At 42.8% G+C, this 20,072-nt stretch overlaps 1 protein-coding gene across 1 annotated transcript; it reads right to left on the bottom strand.

Annotated features, from left to right (window-relative positions):
* Window positions 1–995: 995 nt before the first annotated feature.
* Xrcc2 (X-ray repair cross complementing 2) lies at window positions 996–17,008 on the bottom strand. The gene is made up of 3 exons (XM_090332454.1): window positions 16,903–17,008; window positions 13,982–14,063; window positions 996–2,010 (listed from the first exon to the last, which is right to left on the bottom strand). The coding sequence occupies exons 1-3, from the start codon at window positions 16,939–16,941 to the stop codon at window positions 1,289–1,291; spliced, it is 843 nt and encodes a 280-aa protein (XP_090188580.1). The 5' UTR covers window positions 16,942–17,008; the 3' UTR covers window positions 996–1,288.
* Between the last annotated feature and the right edge of the window lie 3,064 nt (window positions 17,009–20,072).

Genomic DNA, 20,072 nt, shown 5'->3' on the forward strand with positions numbered 1-20,072 from the left:
CAACCAACTATGGAGCTTAAGAGAAAAGGTGACTGAATTTTCCTCTTTTATGAACTGAAAGGAGCAATTCTCTAAAGTAGAACATTAGAATTTATGTATCAGACATCCTGACTAGAGGGTAAAATTAGCATATTCCCCTAACTTACAAATATCATAAACTATTTGTAACTTGTATTAGATATAATAAAAATATACAAAAATAAAAATGGTAACTGGAACCTGGTGTTTCATACCCATAATCATAGCTACTCAGGAAGCTAAACTCTGAGGATCGCAGTTTGAAACAGGCTTGGACAAGACAGTCCTTGAGATTCCTATCTCTAACTTTCAAAAAGCCAGAAGTGGAACTGTGGCTCAAATGGTAGAACACCAACCTTGAACAAAACAGCTAACTGACAGTATCCAGGCCTTTACTTCAAGCCCCGATAACACACCACACAATACACACACACACACACACACACACACACACACACACACATATTAATGCTGTAAGCAACCATTCTAAGAAATCTTTCAGTAACCCAGGTATGGTGGCTCATGCCTGTAATCCTAGCTGCTCTGGAGGCTGAGATTTGAGGATAGCAGTTCAAAGTCAGCCCAGTCACTAAAGACCTGAGATTCTTATCTCCAGTTAACCACTAGAAAACTGGAAGTAGTGCTATAGCTCAAGGGGTAGGGCAGTAGTAGTCTTGAGCTAAAGATCTCAGGGACAGTGCCCAGGCCCAGATTCCAAATCCCTCAAACAGGGGGTCCGGGGGAGGAGGGGATAGAAAGAAATACTTCAGTGCTTCTCACTAAAGGCTGAGAAAGCTGGGCTACTTATACAGCAAACTCTGCCACTGGCGGCTAAGGACTGCCTAGCTCTGCAGACATACTTCCACAAACACACTTTTTTAAGGGAGGATGCATAAGAGATTAGGAGTACATTTGAACTTTTCTATAGAAATATTTAACTGAATTCCAAAAATGTGACACGAAGTTTTATATAAAAGTCCATTTTATTTAGTCTAAAATATATATTAATTTTAAAACAAGCTTGGGTCAAAGCTTTAAGTGTTAACATCACTTTGACATTAGGAACGGAACAGCCTGTAGTTTTACTAACTCTAGATTAAGAAATCCATTATGTGTGTACTGCCAATAAAAAAAGAAAGAAAGAAATCCATTCTGTGGAGAAACATTGTTATGTTACTTTGCTCAGACTTTAAAACTTTTAGAATGAAATCACTTTAGCTTGTAAAAGATGTAAGGCCTGTATTATACCTTATAAAATATTTGATGACATTCAACAAAATTCCACCCCACTTTCTTTGATAATAAAACAGCGTTTTCTTAAACTATGACTTGTTAAATGATGTGAAACTAAGGAGAACTGGTTGGTGCTGTTAGCATCTTCATGTCTCGAGAAGACTATCCTGTGCTTCACCATGTGCTGCCAAGCCTTACAGAGATAGGGTCTGTAGTCCACGTCGGCACCGCAGGGCCGTCTACAGGCAGCCACTGGCCCTTCAGTTGACGCTGCAGCTCTCTGCATAATACTTTGTGTTGTTGCAAAGAGGACCAAGTGATACTCATTGACAAGTTTCTTTAGGAGCCAAGAGCATTTCTTCAGAGTTGACTCCTGCAAGTTCACACTTTCTCCTCCATTGACTCGGTCTATCCAGTAAAACGCTGACAGGCTATCCACAATCAAAAGACAGAGAGAAGGATGACTACAAAACATGGCTTCTAGTGAACAGAGGGTGAGCAGGAGCTGGGTGCTGCTGCTGCAATAAACCAAAAACAGCCTTCCAAGGCAGCACTTTATCATCTCTTCAGAACTTTGTGATAATCTATGCTCAAGAACTGTCACGAGCCGAAGCATGTCAAAATGGTAATCTGTATCAATAAATAAGACTTCTACTTCCAATCCACCTTCTGACCTTGGAAGTATACATCGTGCGGTTAAATGATAGAGCATTTCTGTTTTTCCTGTGCCTTCTGGACCATGAAATTCAAGAATATCACCTGTGTAAAGTTTAAAAATGTCAGTCAAAATGCAGAAATGAAAAGTGTGCAAAAAGACTTAAGGAAACATTTAAAGAAATGTCAGAATCCAAATCTATTTGCCCAAATGGATGTGACAAGCAAATATAAATGAGTAAGGGAACTATTCCATTAACTCCCAGTTTGTGAAGGGAGGCAGTAGATCCACTTAAAAACCATTTTTCTCAGTCTCACTTGTAAAGAGGGATTGCCAGGCGAATAGTTGTAGCTGCCAGGAGGCAAGCTGACGTCTACTGGGGCCTCAAGTGCTTTTAGACACTATGCAGGTATCACTTCTTGTGTGGAGATGGAGCAGCCATCTCCAACAGTGAAGATGAAAGACACTCCTGAGGACAGACAGATAGATGTGCCCAGGCCTTAGATACAGCATGGAGTCTCACACCACTGTTCGGAACCTACCCCACATTATGCCAAGAGAAAAGCAAGCCTCTCCCTAAGTTGGACTTCTGTCGCTGGCTGGGGAAAGCAACCCCTAATCAGGTTCCCCAGGCTAATGGCCTCTGGAGTGTCCCAATTCTTGTCATTTCACACAGTATAGATGGTAAGAATTCCGTGGAGTGCAGACCCCACATGCCAATGGCACCCCTCAACTCAAAAATCTCAAAAATATCGAGACTGCTGGAGGTCATGCTTTTCAATTGGAATAGCTGTGCAGTGCTGGTTGGGCAGCACTTGTGTACCATGCAGGAGGCCTTGGGTTTTATCCCCAGCACCAAACACACACACACACACACACACACACACACACACACTACACACAGAAAAGGAGTAGCTCTTGAAACTATATCTAGTTGCACAATACATTACTTTCCCCAGTAGTATAAACCAAAGTCAACTACTTTGAACTTTAAAGATTCTAAATTTCTTTCTGTATAGGTCTTATTAACTTCAAGAACAGTACAAGCTAAACAAAACACCACCTGGGAAATTGTCCTGCTTCCAGAACATTTAAAATGCATTCTAAAGACTAATGCTCCAATTCTTCCTAGTTTGTCTATCATTATTGATAATATATAGCTGAACCATCTGATTTGGAAACACTGTGTTTAAAAGCAGATTTTTAGGCCTCAATCGAATTACATTCTATCTGAAAATTCAGATACTTTATTTCCTATTATTAACAAACCATTGGGACATTGAAGGATTCATAAACAATGTGAAAGTATAAAGATATACAGTTACAATTTAACAGGGGTAACCTCAAGTATTCTGTTACACAGTAGGGTTTATATAGTTGACAATAATATATATTTCAAAGTAGCTACAAGAAAAGACTTTGAAGGTTCCTCCCACAAAGAAATGACAAGTGTGAGATGACTGATATACTAATTACTATGATCACTGTATAAGGCACACATTCTGAAATAGCACCTTGTATCCTACAAATACATACAATTATTATGTATAGGTTAACATTTTTATCAAAAATCTAGCAAGTTATACCATACCTGAAAAGTAAATCTTGAGGGGCTGGGAGAGTGGCCTAGTGGTAGAGTGCTCGCCTAGCATGCACTAAGCCCTGCATTCGATACCCTGGTACCACATACACAGAAAAAGCCAGAAATAAGCCAGGTGCTGTGACTCACATTGGCTACTTAGGAGCCTGAAATCTGAGGATCGCGGTTCAAAGCCAGCCCGGTCACTAAAGATCTTGAGACTCTTATCTCCAACTAATCACTAGAAAATGGGAAATGACACTGTAGCTCAAGGGAGAAGAGCAGTAGCCTTGAGCTGAAGAGCTCAGGGACAGTGCCTAGGCCCAGAGTTGAAGGCCCATGACCCCCCACAAAAAAAAAAAAAAAAAAAAAAAGAAAAAGAAAAAGCCAGAAGTGGAATTGTGACTCAAGTGGCAGAGCGACAGTGCTCAGGCCCTGAGCTTAAGCCCAGGACTGACAAAAAAAAAAAAAAAAGTAAAACTTCAGACAAGGCTGGAGCATGCTCCAGTTGTGCAATTGGTTAGTGTGCAGTTACTTATACAGCAGACAATGCTGGGATATGACTTTGTGGCAGGGGCATACCTAGAATGCGTTAAGGCATACATGAGTCTCTCAATACTAGACACACAACTCATTTTTTAAAAAGTCAATTTCCACTATAAACTTACATAAAATTTGTGATTCCAAACTCAGGTCCAAAGAACTTTTTAGTCAGGTGCTAGTGTCTCACATCTGTAATCTAGTTTCTCAGCCCTGAAGATCCAGGTTCAAAGCCAGACTGGGCATTAACATCCAGTTAACCACTAGAAAACTAGAAGTGCAGCTGTGGCTCAAGGGGTAGGGCAGTAGCCTTGAGGCTCAGGGACAGTGCCCAGGCACAGAGTTCAAGACTCATGACCACCACCAGCAACAACAAAAATAATAATGATAATAATAATTTTAAAGAGATTCCGTTTCAAGGAGTAAAACTATTTTCGTATTAGCAACTGCTCTTGAATATTCTTATTAAAATTAACTCATCATGTGCAGTGGTATGCACATGCAGTAACAACTTTCCCAAAAAGATGATACATGACAGTCACTTGGGCCTTGAAGTTTGAGGCCAGTTTGGGAAGCACAATAAGATTCTATCTTCCATAAAAATTGAAAAAATACAAGCTGGGGGGCCGGGAGTTTGGCCTAGTGGTAGAGTGCCTACCTAGCATGCATGAAGACCCGGGTTTGATTCCTCAGTATCACATACATAGAAAAAGCCGGAAATGGTGCTCTGGCTCAAGTGGCAGAGCGCTAGCCTTGCAAAAGCCCAAGGACAGTGGTCAGGCCATGAGTTCAAGCCCTAGGACTGGCAAAAAAAAAAAAAAATACAAGCCAGGCGCCAGTGTTGAGTTCAAACATGTAATCCTAGCTACTCAGGAGGCTGAGCTGTGAGGATCATAGCTCAAAGCCAACCCAGGCACCTAAGTCTTATCTCCAAATAACCGCCAGAAAACTGAAGTGGCTCTGTGGCTCTAGTGGTAGAACGCTAACCTTGAGGACAACGCTCAGGCCCAGGCCCAACCAACTCCCCCCAAAACAAAATTATATGAAACCATATTGCAGTACTTAGGAGCTAAGTAGTACCCCTCCATTACTAGCCATCTTTTTTCTTTTAGTTGTGGGTCTTGAGCTCTGGGCCTACTCGCTGTCCCTGAGCTCTTCAGCTCAAGGCTACCACCCTACCCCTGGAGCCGCAGCCCTACTTCCTCACTTCCCGTTTTCTGGTGGTTAATTAGGTAAGAGTCACGGATTTTAGTGCCTGGGCTGGCTTTGAACCACATCCTCAGATCTCAGCCTCCTGAGTAGGATTACAGGTGTGATCCACCTGGCCAAGCTCTATCACTAGCAGTCTTGTACTGCTTTGTCACAGAAACAATACACCAAATGAGTAAGATTACAGCACCAATATTAATGGCAGTAAAGGAAAGCTAGAAGCTGTCAGCAGCAGCTGACCTGGTAACTCTTCACACCTGAAAAGGCACCACTTCCTGCTATTGTGAGGACTCTGACTCTGCAGCAGAAGTGAACTCCAAACACTCATCCTCCCAGAAGCCACGTTATCATACTATATGGTAATGGTCTGTTTATTTGGCAACATTTCCTGTGAGTGTGCGTGCATATGTGTATGTGTGTATATGTATATGTATGTATGTGTATGTGTGTGTGTGTGTGTGTGTGTGTGTGTGTGTGTGTGTGTGTGTCAGGGCCTAGGTGCTCTGTGTGAGTTTTTGTGCCAAAGCTAGTATGCTACCATTTTGAACCCCAGCTCCATTTCCAGCTTTTTGGGGTAGTTAACTGGAGATATGAGTTTCATGGACATTCTTGCCTAGGTTGGCTTTGAACCACCCACAATCCTCAGATCTCAACTTCCAGAATAGCTAGGATTACAAGCATAACCCACCAGTGCCTAGCTCCTGTTTGGCCCTTTTTTTTTTTTTTTTTTTTTTGCCCTGGGGTTGAACTCTGAGCCTGGGCGCTGGAGATACGAGACTCTCTTGGACTTTAGTGCCTGGGGTGGCTTTGAATGGGCAATCCTCAAATCTTAGCCTCCTGAGTAGCTGGGATTACAGAAGTGAGCCACCATGCCCAGCTTACTTGGTTAATTGGAGACAAGAGTCTCTCTATTTTTAGTGCCCAGACTGGCTTTGAACCTCTGATCCTCAGATCTCAGGCTCCTTAGTGGTTAGGATTACAGACATGAGCCATCATGATCAGATTCCTGTTTGCTTATTTAAGGTTGAGACTTGAATATTCGATCCATATCACAAAAGACAGTATCTTCTAAATGTATTTATTACTTGACTTTCTTCAGAAGATCCTTTTGGAAGACAATTAAAGAATGAAAACCTAAGCTCTAAATGACCTGAGAATCTTATCTCCAATTAACCTGTAGAAAACAGGTTACCTTTGGCTCAAGGGTAGGATGGTAGCTTTGAACTAAAGAGCTAAGGGACAATGCCCAGGCCCAGGGATAAGGCGTCACCCTTGAGCTGAAGAACCCAGGGACAGCTCCCAGGCTGAGTTCAAGCCTCTGACCCCCCCCCCCACACACAAAAAAGTACAAAAATTCAGGGCAGGGAGTTTGGCCTAGTGGTAGAGTGCTTGCCTAGCATACATGAAGACCCAGGTTCAACTCCTTGGTACCACATACATAGTAAAAGCCGGAAGTGGTACTGTGGCTCAAGTGCTGGAGCACTAACCTTGAGAAAGCCCAAGGACAGTGCTCACACTCAGACCTAGAGTTCAAACCCCAGGACTGGCAAAAAAGAAAGAAAAGTGCAAAAATTCAGTACAATCTTCATGAGGCTTAGAGGGTCAAATGAAGATAGTAATTGATAATAAGAAATGCAAAAAAAATTAGGAGGGGGGTGTGGTGGCTCACACCTGTATCCTAGCTACTGAGGAGGCTGACATTTGAGGCTGCAGTTCAAAACCAGCCTAGGCACTAAAAAGTCTTATGAGATTCTTATCTCCAATTAACCACCAGAAAATGGGAAGTGGCACTGTTGCTCCAGGGTTGGGTGGTAGCCTTGAGCTGTAAGAGCTCAGGGACAACTCCCAAGCCCAGGGGTAGGGTATGGTAGCCTTGAGCTGAAGATTCAGCTCAGGGCCAGTGCCCAGGCCCAGAGTTTAAGTTCCACAACCGACCAAAAAAAAAAAATAAATTGGAAAGGGAAGAACTCCAGGGGGTAAAAATTCAGGCAACTACCTATCTGTCTGTCTGTCTGTCTGTCTGTCGGTCTGCCAGTCCTAGGACTTGCACCTGGGGCTGGGTACTATTCCTGAGTTTCTTTTGCTCTATCACTTGAACCACAGTGCCACTTCTAGCCTTTTCTGTTTATGTGGTACTAGTATCAAACCCAGGGTTTTATGCATGCTAGGCAAGCACTCTACTACTAAGCCACATTCCCAGCCCTAGGCAACTATTTAGAAGGTAAATATTTTAGAATTAAACTTAACTTGGATACCTCTTCTCTTTCATTCTCTCTGTCTTTATTTGGTGCCCTCTCTTCTGACACAGGATCTTGAACATGGGGCATATCTTAGTTTTTTCACTCTACCACTTGAGCTACATCTCTACATCTAGCTTTTTTTCTGGTTAGTTGGAAGGTAAGTGTCTCTGGGATATATCTGTCTAGGCTGGCTTCAAACCTCAATCCTGGGGCCAGGAGTTTGGCCTAGTGGTAGAGTGCTTGCCTAGCATGCACGAAGACCCAGGTTCGATTCCTCGGTACCCCACATACATAGCAAAAAGCCAGAAGTGGTGCTAAGGCTCAAGTGGTAGAGTGCTAGCCTTGAGAAAGTCCAAGGACAGTGCTCAGGCTTTGAGTTCAAGCCCAGGATTGGCCAAAAACAAAAACAAAAACAAAAAAAACCTCAATCCTACCTAGCTAGGCATCTGCCAGAAACTCATACCTGTAATCTTAGCTACTCAGGAAGCTGAGATCTGAGAATCATGGTTCAAAGCCAGTCCGAGCACAGAAGTCCATGAGACACTTATCTCTAATTAACCACCAGAAAACTGGAAGTGGCTCTGTGGTTCAACATGGTAGAGTAGTAGTCTTGAACTGAAGAGCTCAGGGACAGCACACAAGCCCAGAGTTCAAGCCCCAGGACTGACCAAAAACCCCCCACAAAACTTCAATCCTCAGATCTCAAAGTAGACATGAGCCACCAGTGCCCCTTCTCTCCTTTTTTTTTTTTTTTTTTTTAAGATTTATTTGTAATGATGGGGTTTAAACCCAGGAATATTCATATGCTAGCACTCTACAGTACTTTCTAACTTTTCCAAGTATTTTCTTGGAGAGGGGTAGTGATTATAAACATATTTCAGCATAACTCAAGACTAATAAATGTCATAATGAAACTCCTTACTACACACAATATCTGCCAGGAAAAAATGGGGGAAAAGACTATATACCTTTTTTTTTTTTTTGTCAGTCATAGGGCCTGAACTCTGGGCCTCAGTACTGTCCATGAGTTCTTCAGCTCAAGGCTAGTGCTCTACCACTTTGAGCCACAGTGCCATTTCTGGTTTTTTGGTGGTTAACTGGAGATAAGAGACTCATGGGCTTTCATGCCCAGGCTGGCTTTGAACCCCAATCCTTAGATCTCAGATTTCTGAGTAGCTAAGATTACAGGCGTATGCTACCAGTGCCCAGCAAAATCATATACTTGAAAGTACTTACCAGTGTGGCTCAGCAAAGCTTTCTAAACCTGTATATTAACATTAGATACCTGAGGTCAGTTTATGGATTCCGTTGAGATTTAGTATGGCATGACTGAAAGTGAGGCCATGGAATTTCTCTGAGGTTAAGTCTTTCATTGAGAGATTAATTCATAGGTAACACTTCCCCTTCATCACCAGGGAATGAAATTTGCATACTTGAAAGTTACATATGAATATTATCATTAAGATCCTTGATCTAAATTCCCTACAAATATGCTAATGAACTAAAAAATGAATTCTGATTTTATAAACATTCATGCTTATTCATTAAGATAAAAAATTGTGTTCAAACATTATTTTCTATAGAGGGGACATGGTCCTTTTAACTCTATCTGAAGTCACTATCTCATATGTTTCTGTGAGCTGTTACAAAAAATAGCACTCCTGTCCAGCCAAAGTATGGAATATGACAACTTGTAATGAATTTTTTTTTAAAGTTCTACAGTTTGGCACTAGAAAAAAATTAAACTAACTCAGAAAATCTGGATGGTTTGGCCCTGACAGTTCCTCTTACAAATAGATGCTGTAAAGAGTCAGGGTAACAGATTGTAGAAAAAAGTCACGAATCTAAAGATCATTCAAAATAAGGAAAAGAAGGAAATGCCAAAAAATACATCATCTTGGTACCATCCTACTAGCTATATAACAAATATGTTGAATTTTCAGTTAGTCATTATAAGACTGATGAAGTGTGCTTAGTACATGGCACTAATAACTACTATCCAAAAAGCATCAAAAACGGGTTTACTATAATATTAGACTCATAAAACCCCTTATTATCTCTTGATTAAAGTCAAGCACCCCTAAAACAATTTCTGGTAACTAATGTTACTAATAATCCTTTTAATCCCTGTCTTTTTTTCCTGCAGAATGGGGATTGAACACAGGATCTCCTCTTGTTATACAAGTATTTTATTACTTGAGTTATGTCTGTGGCCCTTTTGTATGTAATGGGTTTATTTGTTTGTTTTGTGGGTTTGGGGCTTGACCTGTCCTGGGCACTGTCCCTGAGCTCTTCAGCTCAAGGCCACTGCCCCACCCTTGAGACAAGCCCCTCTTCCCAATTTCTAGAGGTTAATTGGAGATGAATCTCAGGTTCTTTAGTGCCCAGGCTGGCTTTGAACCTTGATCCTCAGATCTCAGCCTCCTGAGTAGCTAGGGTTACAGGCGCGAGCCACCCGCCCAGCATTGCAGTTTATTTCTTAGATAGGATCTTGCCAACTTGGGGGTGGTCCTGAATCTCGATCTGCTTGCGCTATGTTACAGAAATAATACACCAAAGACAGAAGTGAGTTACAGGTGTGTATGAGTACACTAGACTAGAATCCTAGGCCTATATTCGCTCTTATGCCTTAGAGGTATTCCTTTACGTAGCTTTACAATGTTAACACTTATAGCATCTACAACAATCTATCACAGTTTTTGTTTGTTTGTGCCAGGGCTTGAACTCAGGGACTGGGCACTGTCCCCGAGTTTTGTTGCTCAAGGCTGGTACTCTACCTACCACTTGAGCCACAGCTCCGTTTCTGGCTTTTTAGGGGGCAGTTAATTAAAGATGAGCATCTCATAATCTTCGGATCTCAGCTTCCTGACAGCTAGGATTACATGTGTAAGCCAGTACAGAGCCAATACTGTTTTAGGTAAACATTTTTGCTACTGACTAAACAGGGTGATGGTTTTCAGTTTCTATAATAATATTCTAATGTAGAAGTTGTGCTACTAATGCCTATTTTAACATATTAATATCATCCTTGCAAAATTTACATTAATAGATGTTCACATATAGTGCAATACAATATTAGAGATGCATTTTACATTTGTAACACTTTTTCATGTATTTGGTTTCAGAACTATAGGAAAAATTCTAATTACTTCAGTTTAATAATAACATGAACATTAATAACAATACCATGTGCCAATACGGTAGGCACACAATGCATAAATATATAATTAGTACCAGCACAAAGAAGAGAAAAGAACAAACCTACAAAGTAGTAAAGCTTCTATAATTGAGATTAAATTATTCATCCAAACTGGACTGTTAAGAGGAATTAAGATGTTTCTGGGTTTTTTTTTTTTTTTTTTTTTTTTTGCCAGTCCTGGGCTTGAGCTCAGGGCCTGAGCACTGTCCTTGGACTTTCTCAAGGCTAGAGCTCTACCACTTGAGCCTCAGCACCACTTCTGACTTTTTTTCTATGTATGTGGTACCGAGGAATCGAACCCAGGTCTTCAAGCATGCTAGGCAAGCACTTTAACCACTAGGCCAAACTCCCGGCCCCTCTGGGGTTTTTTTTTTTGTAGGTCATGGGGCTTGAACTCAGCCTGGATGCTGTCCCTGAGCTCTGCAGCTCAAGGCTACCGCTCTACCCTTGAGCCAAGCCCCACTTCCAGTTTTCTTTTTCTGGAGGTTAATTGAAGATAAGGCAGTAAGGTCCTTTTTGCTGGGGCTGGCTTTGAGCCTTGATCCTCAGATCTCAACCTCCTGAGTAGCTAGGATTACAGGTATGAGCCACCTCCCCGGCCATTATAATCTAAGGGTAATAACTAGAAAAATTGTTTTTTGTTTTGGGGTTTTTTTTAGGGGAAAAAAAGTCACGGACTTTTTAGTGCCTGGGCTGATTTTGAACAGTGATCCGCAGACTTCTGACTTCTGAGCAGCCAGGATTACAGGCATGAGCTACCGCCGCTCCAAACCTACTTTTAAGAGAAAAGTTACCGTGGGAGATGAAGGCGTTTTTCTGCTTTGCCTCTTAAACCACAGCTTCTCTTCCAGTTTTTTGTGGGTTAATTGGAGATGAAATCTTATAAAGTTCTCTGCCTGGGCTAGTGCTGAACTGTGATTCTGACTTCTCAGCCTAGCTAGGACCACAGATGTGAGCCATGAGTGCCCAGCTCTGCCCCTTGACTACTGTGAACAGTGACAATGCTTCAAGATACTGGGTCATAGAGTAGTTCCCTTTTTAAATTTTTGAGGGATCTCTGTTTTCTAAAACAACTGCATCATTTTACAATAGACCATTTTTCAATCCCACTAAATGTACACAATACTTTAAATTTCTTTACATGCTGGCTTATATCATGACTAACACTTTCTGGGTTTTGGAGTTTTTTTTGTATTTTGGTGGTACTTTAGGGCCTTGCCTTTGTGCTACGCTGAGTAGCCATCTTAATGGCTCTGAAATGACAAAGAACATGCATTGATCAATAAGACATAATAATAATATACTCCTTCCTGTGTTTTCTGAGACAATGTCTTAACTATATAGTCTAAACTGGTCTTGAACTCATGATTCTCTTACCTCAGCCTCCCAAACATTAGGATTACTAGGAAGTGCCATCACAAGTTAATATTAACCTTGGATTAGACAATGACTTCTTAAGTACAATACCAAAACATGAGCAATAAAAGGTAAAATATATAAACCAGGCTTCGCCAAAATTATTAACTGTTGTTATTAATCATCAACACAGTCAAAAGATAACCAAAAGAATGGACTAAATATTGCAACCTCATGCATTTGTTCTAATCCAAGTCTTGTGCCTACAACACACAAAAGACACAGCTCAATAATAGGCTTGAGGGGCCAGGAGTTTGGCCTAGTGGTAGAGTGCTTGCCTAGCATGCATGAAGACCCAGGTTCGATTCCTCAGTACCAAATTCACAGAAAAGCCAGAAGTAGTGCTGAGGCTCAAGTGGTAGAGCACTAGCCTTGAGGAAAGCCTAAGGATAGTGCTCAGGCCCTGAGTTCAGTCTCCAGAAATGGTGAAACGAAAAAAAAAAAAAAAAGGGCCCAAAATGGTAAAACATTAGTCTTGAGAGGAAAAAAAAAAAAGAAAAAAACAGCTCAATGGCTCAATGACAGTGCACAGGCCCCAAGTTCAAACCCAATAAGGAACAACAACAAAAAAAGTAAGCCATCTGTTTCTCCAATTGTGAGAACAGCTACACAACTGTTTCACTGTCCAAAACAAGACTAGTACACTTAAATGAGCAAAATGTATTTCTCTAAAGCTACTACATTAAAAGAAACAAAAATAACTTAAGTCCACTAATTTTTTTTTGCAAGTTTTTTCTAGGTAGAGGTGTTAACAAGTAGATATCTATAGTTAACTATAACTATAGTTAATTACTAGTAGAACAAGTACCTAAGGACTTTCCTAAATCTCCATAATCTTGTAAGAATGACAGATAAACTATATAAACTTCCATAAATACTCTGTTGGGGGGGAGAGTGAGGCCAATGCATACTCTAAATACTAATTACATGTAAGTGAAACTTCATTTCACCTGACACATGTAAGGAAGGTTTAAGTTTTCTGCTTTATGTTCCTTGCATTTGTGTGTGTGCATGTGTGCGCGTGTGTGTGTGTGGTTTCCTGTTTGCTATGATCCACTTAAACCATGCTTCTCCATTTTGAATTGTAGAGTAATATTGTATATTGAACCTTGCCAAGAGTATGAATGTGGGAACAAATACATATGGAAAAACTTCCTTTATAAAACTTAAGTTTGTTGAACTAGAGTGTGCCTCAAGTGCAGAATTTTTGCTTAGCAAGTAAAGATAAGAGTTCAATCTCCATCCAGTACTTCAAAAAAACTTAACTTATGTTGGGCATGGTGGCTTATGCCTGTAATAGCCTGTAATCCTAGCTACTCAGGAGGCTGAAATCTGAGGATTGTAGTTAAAAGCCAGTCTGGGTACTGAAGTACATGAGACTCTTATCTCTATTTAACCTCCAGATAACCAGAAGTGGCGCTGTGGCTCAAAGTGGTAGAGCACTAGCCTTAAGCTGAAGAACTTGGAGACAGTGCCCAGGCCCAGAGTTCAAGCCCCACACCACCCCAAAAAAAAAAATCATTGTAGGGCCAGGAACATGGTTTAGTGGGAGAGTGCTTGCCTAGCATGAAACCATGGGCTCAATTCCTTGGTAGCAGATACACAAAAACAAAAGCCAGAAGGGGTATTGTGGCTCAAGTGGTAGAGTGTTAGCTTTAAGAAAGCCCAAGGACAGTACCTAGGCCCTAAGTTCAAGTCCCAGGACTGGGGTTAAAAAAAATTAGTGTATATTAATTGTATATTGAAGGTTTCATTGTGACATTTCCATAAATATATCCCAATCAAATTCACCCTCTCTATCACACTCCCTCCCTTTACCTCTCCTACTTTACCTCTCCACAGGTTCACTGTTCAATTTTTATACTAAATATTTTTTAAAGTTGTATTTTTACCATGCACAGGTGAATCTTCATCAGCAAACAGATTTGGTTCTATTTCTTTCAAGGAACTTCTACCTTCAAGGCGGACAAGAAGCTTGCAAAAGAAAAAAGAAAACTTATTAACTAAAAATTATACATTTATCTAACTTTCCAAAATCATATATGTAGAACTTTGAAATTTTGAAGCTTTGAAGGAAAACATAAAATGGAAAATTTTAACTTTAAAGAAATACTGTGTTCGGGCCAGGAGTTTGGGCTAGTGATAGAATGCTTATCTAGCATGCATGAAAACCCAGGTTTGATTCCTTGGTACCACATACATAGAAAAAAGCCGGAAGTGGTGCTGAGGCTCAAGTGGTAGAGCTCTGGCCTTGAGAAGTACAAGGACAATGCTCAGGCCTTGAGCTCAAGCCCAAGACTGGCAAAAAAAAAAAAAAAAAAAGAAAAGAAATACTGTGTTCAACTACTCTTAAGATATTTCATTTTTTGCGGGGTGCTGGTGGCTCATGTCTATAATCCTAGCTACTCAGGAGGCTGAAATCTGAGGACTGCAGTTCAAAGGAAAATTTGTGAGACTCTCACCTCCAATTAATCACAGAAAAAGCTGTAGCTCAAGTGGTAGAGTGCCAGCCTTGAGCAAAAGGGGCTTAGGGACAGTGCTTAGGCCCAAGGTTCAAGGCCCAAGACCAGTTTAAAAAAAAAAAAAAGGCATTTCACTTTTTGCAAATGTATCAAAAATCGTTGGCATAAAATGTTTGTGTACTTAAAGGAAGTCAGTTTTAAAATGTAAAGCCAAATTGCTAATTGAAAACTATCCACTTTAATTTACTTTGTAGTTAAATTTCTCCCAATACTTAAGACATCTATTATATAGTTATTTGTTTAAATTTATCCCATTTTATCTAGGAAGGAAAGCAGAACACAAAAACCTGTTGGGGATGCTACTGGGGGACAGAGTGTAGTAGAGGAGGTGAAATTGATAGAGTGGAATGTAGAAAGGTAACAATGAAATCCCACGCTATGTAACTAATACAATCCCATTTGTAAAAGCATGTTTTCAAATTCAACAAAACAATTAACTCACAGTTACTCCAACTGTGTACTATTATGGCTCAAAACACTTTACAACTCTCCAAGGTCCTTCCTGTATGGTATTCAAGTGAGTATTATACTTTTATGGACATTGTTCCCTTCTACCTGATTCAACCAATTCACATCTGACTTTCCTGCCAGGGCTGTAATCCTAGCTACTCAGGAGACTGATAATTGAGGATCACAGTTGAAAGCTAGTCCAGGCAGGAAAATCCATGAGACTCTAATATCCAATTAATCACCAAAAGAGCTAGCCATGAACAAAACAGCTAAGGGACAGTGCCCAGGCCGAGTTCAAGTCCTAGGACAGGAACACACTCACACACTAATAGTAATGACAGAAAAAAAAAAACAGTCAAATCCACAAGTAACAGTTGAAACTCTTAACACCCACTTCTTAGCAAGTGATAGAAGTACTAGATAAAATCAGCAAAGATACAGAAGATCCAAAACAGACTAATATAAGTCATGTCACTTGTAGTAGTGTAATACACATTTTCACACGCACTCCTAGGACAAATTCACTAAGGCAGATACTCTTCTGGAGCCATCCAACCAATTAAAAAAAATTAAAAACAAATTACGTAGTGTGCTTTCTAACAAATAATGAAGATAAAAATCACAGTTAACAGGAAGAATTCTGGTAGTTCATTCACAAAACTTTTCGTTTTCTCAATGAAACATGATTCAAGGGAAAAAAGGTGGGGAGAGGGAAGCATGGCCTAGTGATAGAGTGCCTGCTGAGCCCGCACAAAGCCCCGGGTTTTGAGTCCATAGAAAAAAGGCGGAAGTGGTGCTGTGGCTCAAGTGTTAGAACGCCAGCCCTGAGAAAGCTCAAGGACAGTGCCCAGTTCTAGCCCCAGGCCTGGAGAAAAGCAGGGGAAGGAGGAAACAAGCTTGAGATTCAACCACTAAAGACACACTGCCTACAGTGGGCTATTGTTCTAGAAAGGTCACTGAAGTAATCCCAGCTTCTCAGGAGGCTGAGAGCTGAGGATGTGGTGCGAAGCCAGCCGGGGCTCTTATCTCTAATTCACCACCAGAAAGCGGGAGGTGGGGCTGCGGCGCCTTGAGCTGAGGCGCTCAGGGACCTCGTTCAGGCCCAGAGTTCAAGTCCCACGACCCACAAAAAGAAAAGAAAAGAAGCGTCACTGAAGGAAGGAACGCCCAGCAAGGGCTGCTTCCTCAGCCGAAATTAGAGGGCAGGCAGGAGGAGAAGCGGCGAGGTGTGCCTCGCGCGTCCGTCTGTGCGTAGGTAAGGATGTCGCCCGTGGAGGAGCGCGGACACCCGGGGCGTGACTCGAGTCTCGGGGGCGCCACGGGCACTTCTCACAGCGGCTCCTCACTGGCAGGCGTGGAGGTGGCAGGTGGGCTCCCCGCGGGCCTCGCTGGGCGCCCAGGCGGTGATCCGCGCGGAACCCCACGCGGAACCCCACGCGGCGCCCCGCGCCGAACCCCACGCGGAACCCCGGCGGAACCCCACGCCGAACCCCCCGCGGAACCCCACGCCGAACCCCGGCGGAACCCCACGCGGAACCCCCCGCGGCGCCCCGAGCCGAACCCCACGCGGAGTCCCGCGCGGAACCCCGGCGGAACCCCCCGCGGAACCCCACGCGGCGCCCCGAGCCGAACCCCAGGCCGAACCCCCTGCGGAACCCCACGCGGAGCCCCGCCGGGCGCCCGCGGGCCCCGGCCTGACGGGAGGTGTGGCCGCGTCCCGGTCGGGTCCCCGGGCAGCGCTAGACGCGCCGCAGCGCCCCGGGCCGCCCGGCTGTCCGACACCCCGAGGCGGCCGCGGCGGCCTCGCCCTCGACGCCCTCGCTCCCACCGGAGTCTCTCACCTCGGTCCCAGACTCAGCCCTGTGGAAGTCACTACACATCCCCACGAAAGCCTGGAGCGCGAGAGGCTCAACTTTGCCGCCACTGACGCCATTTACCAACGCGGCGGGAGACGCAGCCAGTCAGGCGCGCCGAGCACCAAACCGAGGCTTGCGCGTGCGCACGGAGCCGGCCTGGCTGCCGAGCCGGGGGCATGCGCAGTAGGGCACGTGGGCCGCCTCCCGATGACGTCACTCTCCTCCCCACCCGCTCCTCCCGAGCCTCGCTCGCTTCCGTCTCCATGGAGACTGGGAGGCCGCTAGCGCTTTAGGATTTTTCTCTGTCGTAAATCTGGACGCGTTTTTATGGGTAAAGTTAGCAACACGCACTTGATGTTTTAAAATTGTTAAGATGCTTTTACTGCGGAGAGCGTTGTTCGCAGAAAACGAGGCGATCGGGGCCGGGAGTTTGGCCTAGGGGTGGAGCGCTTGCCTAGCATGCACGAAGACCCGGGCTCGATGCCCGGTACCACATACATAGGAAAGCGCTGGAAGTGGTGCTGAGGCTCAAGTGGGAGAGCTCTAGCCTTGAGAAAGCCCCAGGACAGTGCTCAGGCCCTGGGATCAGTCCCCACGTCTGGAAAACAATAAAGAAAGAAAACAAGGCGATTGCTTCAGTAATTGGGGCGGCCGAGGTGGGAGCGTCCCTGACCCCAGGATTCCTACACCTGCCAGGACGATCCTGTCAATCAGTGGAATCAATCACGTAGTCCTCTTCCGTGGAAAACCTCTGACCAACTATATGTGTCATTCATGATTAACTCCAGAGAAAAAGGAAGAAAAGAAAATACTGAATTTAAAAGGACTTCAAAAATATATCCAGCTAGTAGGTTTATCAAGCCTTTACTAAGGGCTTAAACTCAGGGCCCGGGAAATAGTAGCTTTTAAGCCACAGCTTCATTTCCTGCTTTTTGGTGGTTAATTGCAGATAAAAGTCTAGGGACATTCCTTTTTTTTTTTTTCCAGTCCTGGGGCTTGAACTCAGGGCCTGAGCACTGTCCTTGGACACCTTTTGCTCAAGGCGGAGTGCACTGCCACTTGAGGCACAGCGCCATTTCCGGCTTTTTCTGAGTATGTGGTACAGAGGAATGGAACCTAGGGCTCTGGCATGCTAGGTGAGCACTCTATCACTAGGGAACCTTCCTGATAGCGCTGTCATCAAACTGCGAATCCCTTACATACATATATAATTTATACTTCATAATCTTTATAAATATATGGCATATGTCCATGGTAATTTATAATACTGTAATATATGTCAGATTGTATGTATGTACATTTTTATATTATGTATACATTATATGTATCATGCAATATATGTGCATGTATAGATCATATATCCATTTATATGATCTATACATACATGTGTATATTGTGTATAATATATAAATATATGTATATGTGTAGAATAATACATATACAAATTCTCTCATGTCTACATATGAGACAATATCGTATACCAGACCTTCATACTTCAAACACTGTAGAAAGCACATTGCAGCATTGTTTGTTATTGCAAAATATTCATGATATCCTGAATGGCCCTACAGAGGAGAGAGTGATGATAGCTTTGCCTCAGTGTGGAGTGCACTGTGGAGCACTGTGACAGAGAATGAGGGAACTCTCTATGCACATGCACAAAGTGCTTCCCAGGGTTCCACATGAAAGGAAAAAGCAAAGTGGAAGGTGTATCTGGAGTTCATCAGCTTTCAAGGAAAAAGGAAAGAGAAATAAGAAAATGCACATTTCTGTTCTTTCAGGTTATAAAGAAGAACAGAAAGAGGTCAGGAGTTTGGCCTAGTGATAGAGTGTCTGTCTCGCATGCATGAAGTCCGGGGTTGGATTCCTCAGTATCACATACACAGCAAAAGGTAGAAGTAGAGCTGCGGCTCAAAGTGCCAGAACTGTATTCTTAAGCAAAAAAAGCTCAAGGACAGACCCAGATCCTGAGCTCAAGCTCCAGGACCAATCAGTACCAATTGACCAAAAAACCCCCAAAAAGTATTACTTTTACTACTTGTTGCATCTTGTTTGAATTCTTTTGAGGGAACGCAAGAACCAAGGTAAAAAAAATAGTACACATTTTGTTTTGTTTTAATGATCTTTTAAGTAAATGTACAAAGGAGTTACCATTCAACAGAACAGTTTATGAATAGAGTGCATTTTGGTCAATGTCACCCCTTTGAACATTTTCCTACTTCCCTCCCAACCTCTCTCCCTTCTTTAGTTTTGTAGGACATGCATTGACGTTTTGACTGTGTTTGCCCCACTTCTCCCCTCTATTCATCTATGTCTCTCCTCAAGGCCAACCCAATCTTTTCAAGTACCCATTTCTGAGCTACACATGTTTTACCAGAGAAGTGAACAAGTATTTTCCGTCACATTGACTAGAGCACACATCTTAGAGGAGGAGTCCTGGGCCACTCTGGGGCATGCAGAGATGGGGGTGTGGAGGTGTCTGCTTAGGGCCAGGAGACAGATTGCCTGGGCACAGGGAAGAATGTTTTCCAGTGGATGCAAACAGAGAAAGATTGAACCCTCTTTACTGATGGTGGTCTCATTCTCATTGGAAGAAGGACCATAGATTGCTTTACATGCTCTGTTAGAAATTAAAAATTTTCCAAAGGATGTTGAGAGAAACAGCTACATAAAACTTCACTTAGAAGGGGCCGGGAGTTTGGCCTAGTGGTTAAAGTGCTTGCCTAGCATGCATGAAGACCCGGGTTCGATTCCTCGGTACCACATACATAGAAAAAAGCCAGAAGTGGTGCTGATGCTCAAGTGGTAGAGCTCTAGCCTCGAGAAAGTCCAAGGACAGTGCTCAGGCCCTGAGCTCAAGCCCAGGACTGGCAGAAAAAAAAAAAAAAAAAAAAACTTCACTTAGAAGGAATGAAGGAGGCAGTGGAAAATAACCACATTATCTTAGAGGAAACATGGGCCTATTCAGATATGTCCTAGACTTAAGAATAGTAAAAATTTGAGAGGGGGGGACCCCTAAAACCATGTGGGTAGATAATTTAAGAGAATAGAGCTAAAGGGTAGAAGATAAGTCTCCAAAAATGAGTAAGTTCCTTCTTTCATAGAATTGTCACAGGCAGCATATATTTGTGGGAAATGAAGCATTAGTTTGTGAT

This window comes from Megascapheus bottae, chromosome 5, assembly GCF_031878675.1.
Source record: "Megascapheus bottae isolate mThoBot1 chromosome 5, mThoBot2.hap1, whole genome shotgun sequence".
NCBI classification, from domain to species: domain Eukaryota; kingdom Metazoa; phylum Chordata; class Mammalia; order Rodentia; family Geomyidae; genus Megascapheus; species Megascapheus bottae.

Bases quoted from the DNA above. Each gene is read 5' to 3' on its own strand.
- Xrcc2 (XM_090332454.1), bottom strand. From the start codon at position 16,941: ATGTGTAGTGACTTCCACAGGGCTGAGTCTGGGACCGAG. The intron at 14,064-16,902 runs GTGAGAGACTCC...TTCTTTTGCAAG, and splicing joins GGGCTGAGTCTGGGACCGAG to CTTCTTGTCCGCCTTGAAGG. The intron at 2,011-13,981 runs GTAAAAATACAA...AACTTTACACAG, and splicing joins TGAAGATTCACCTGTGCATG to GTGATATTCTTGAATTTCAT.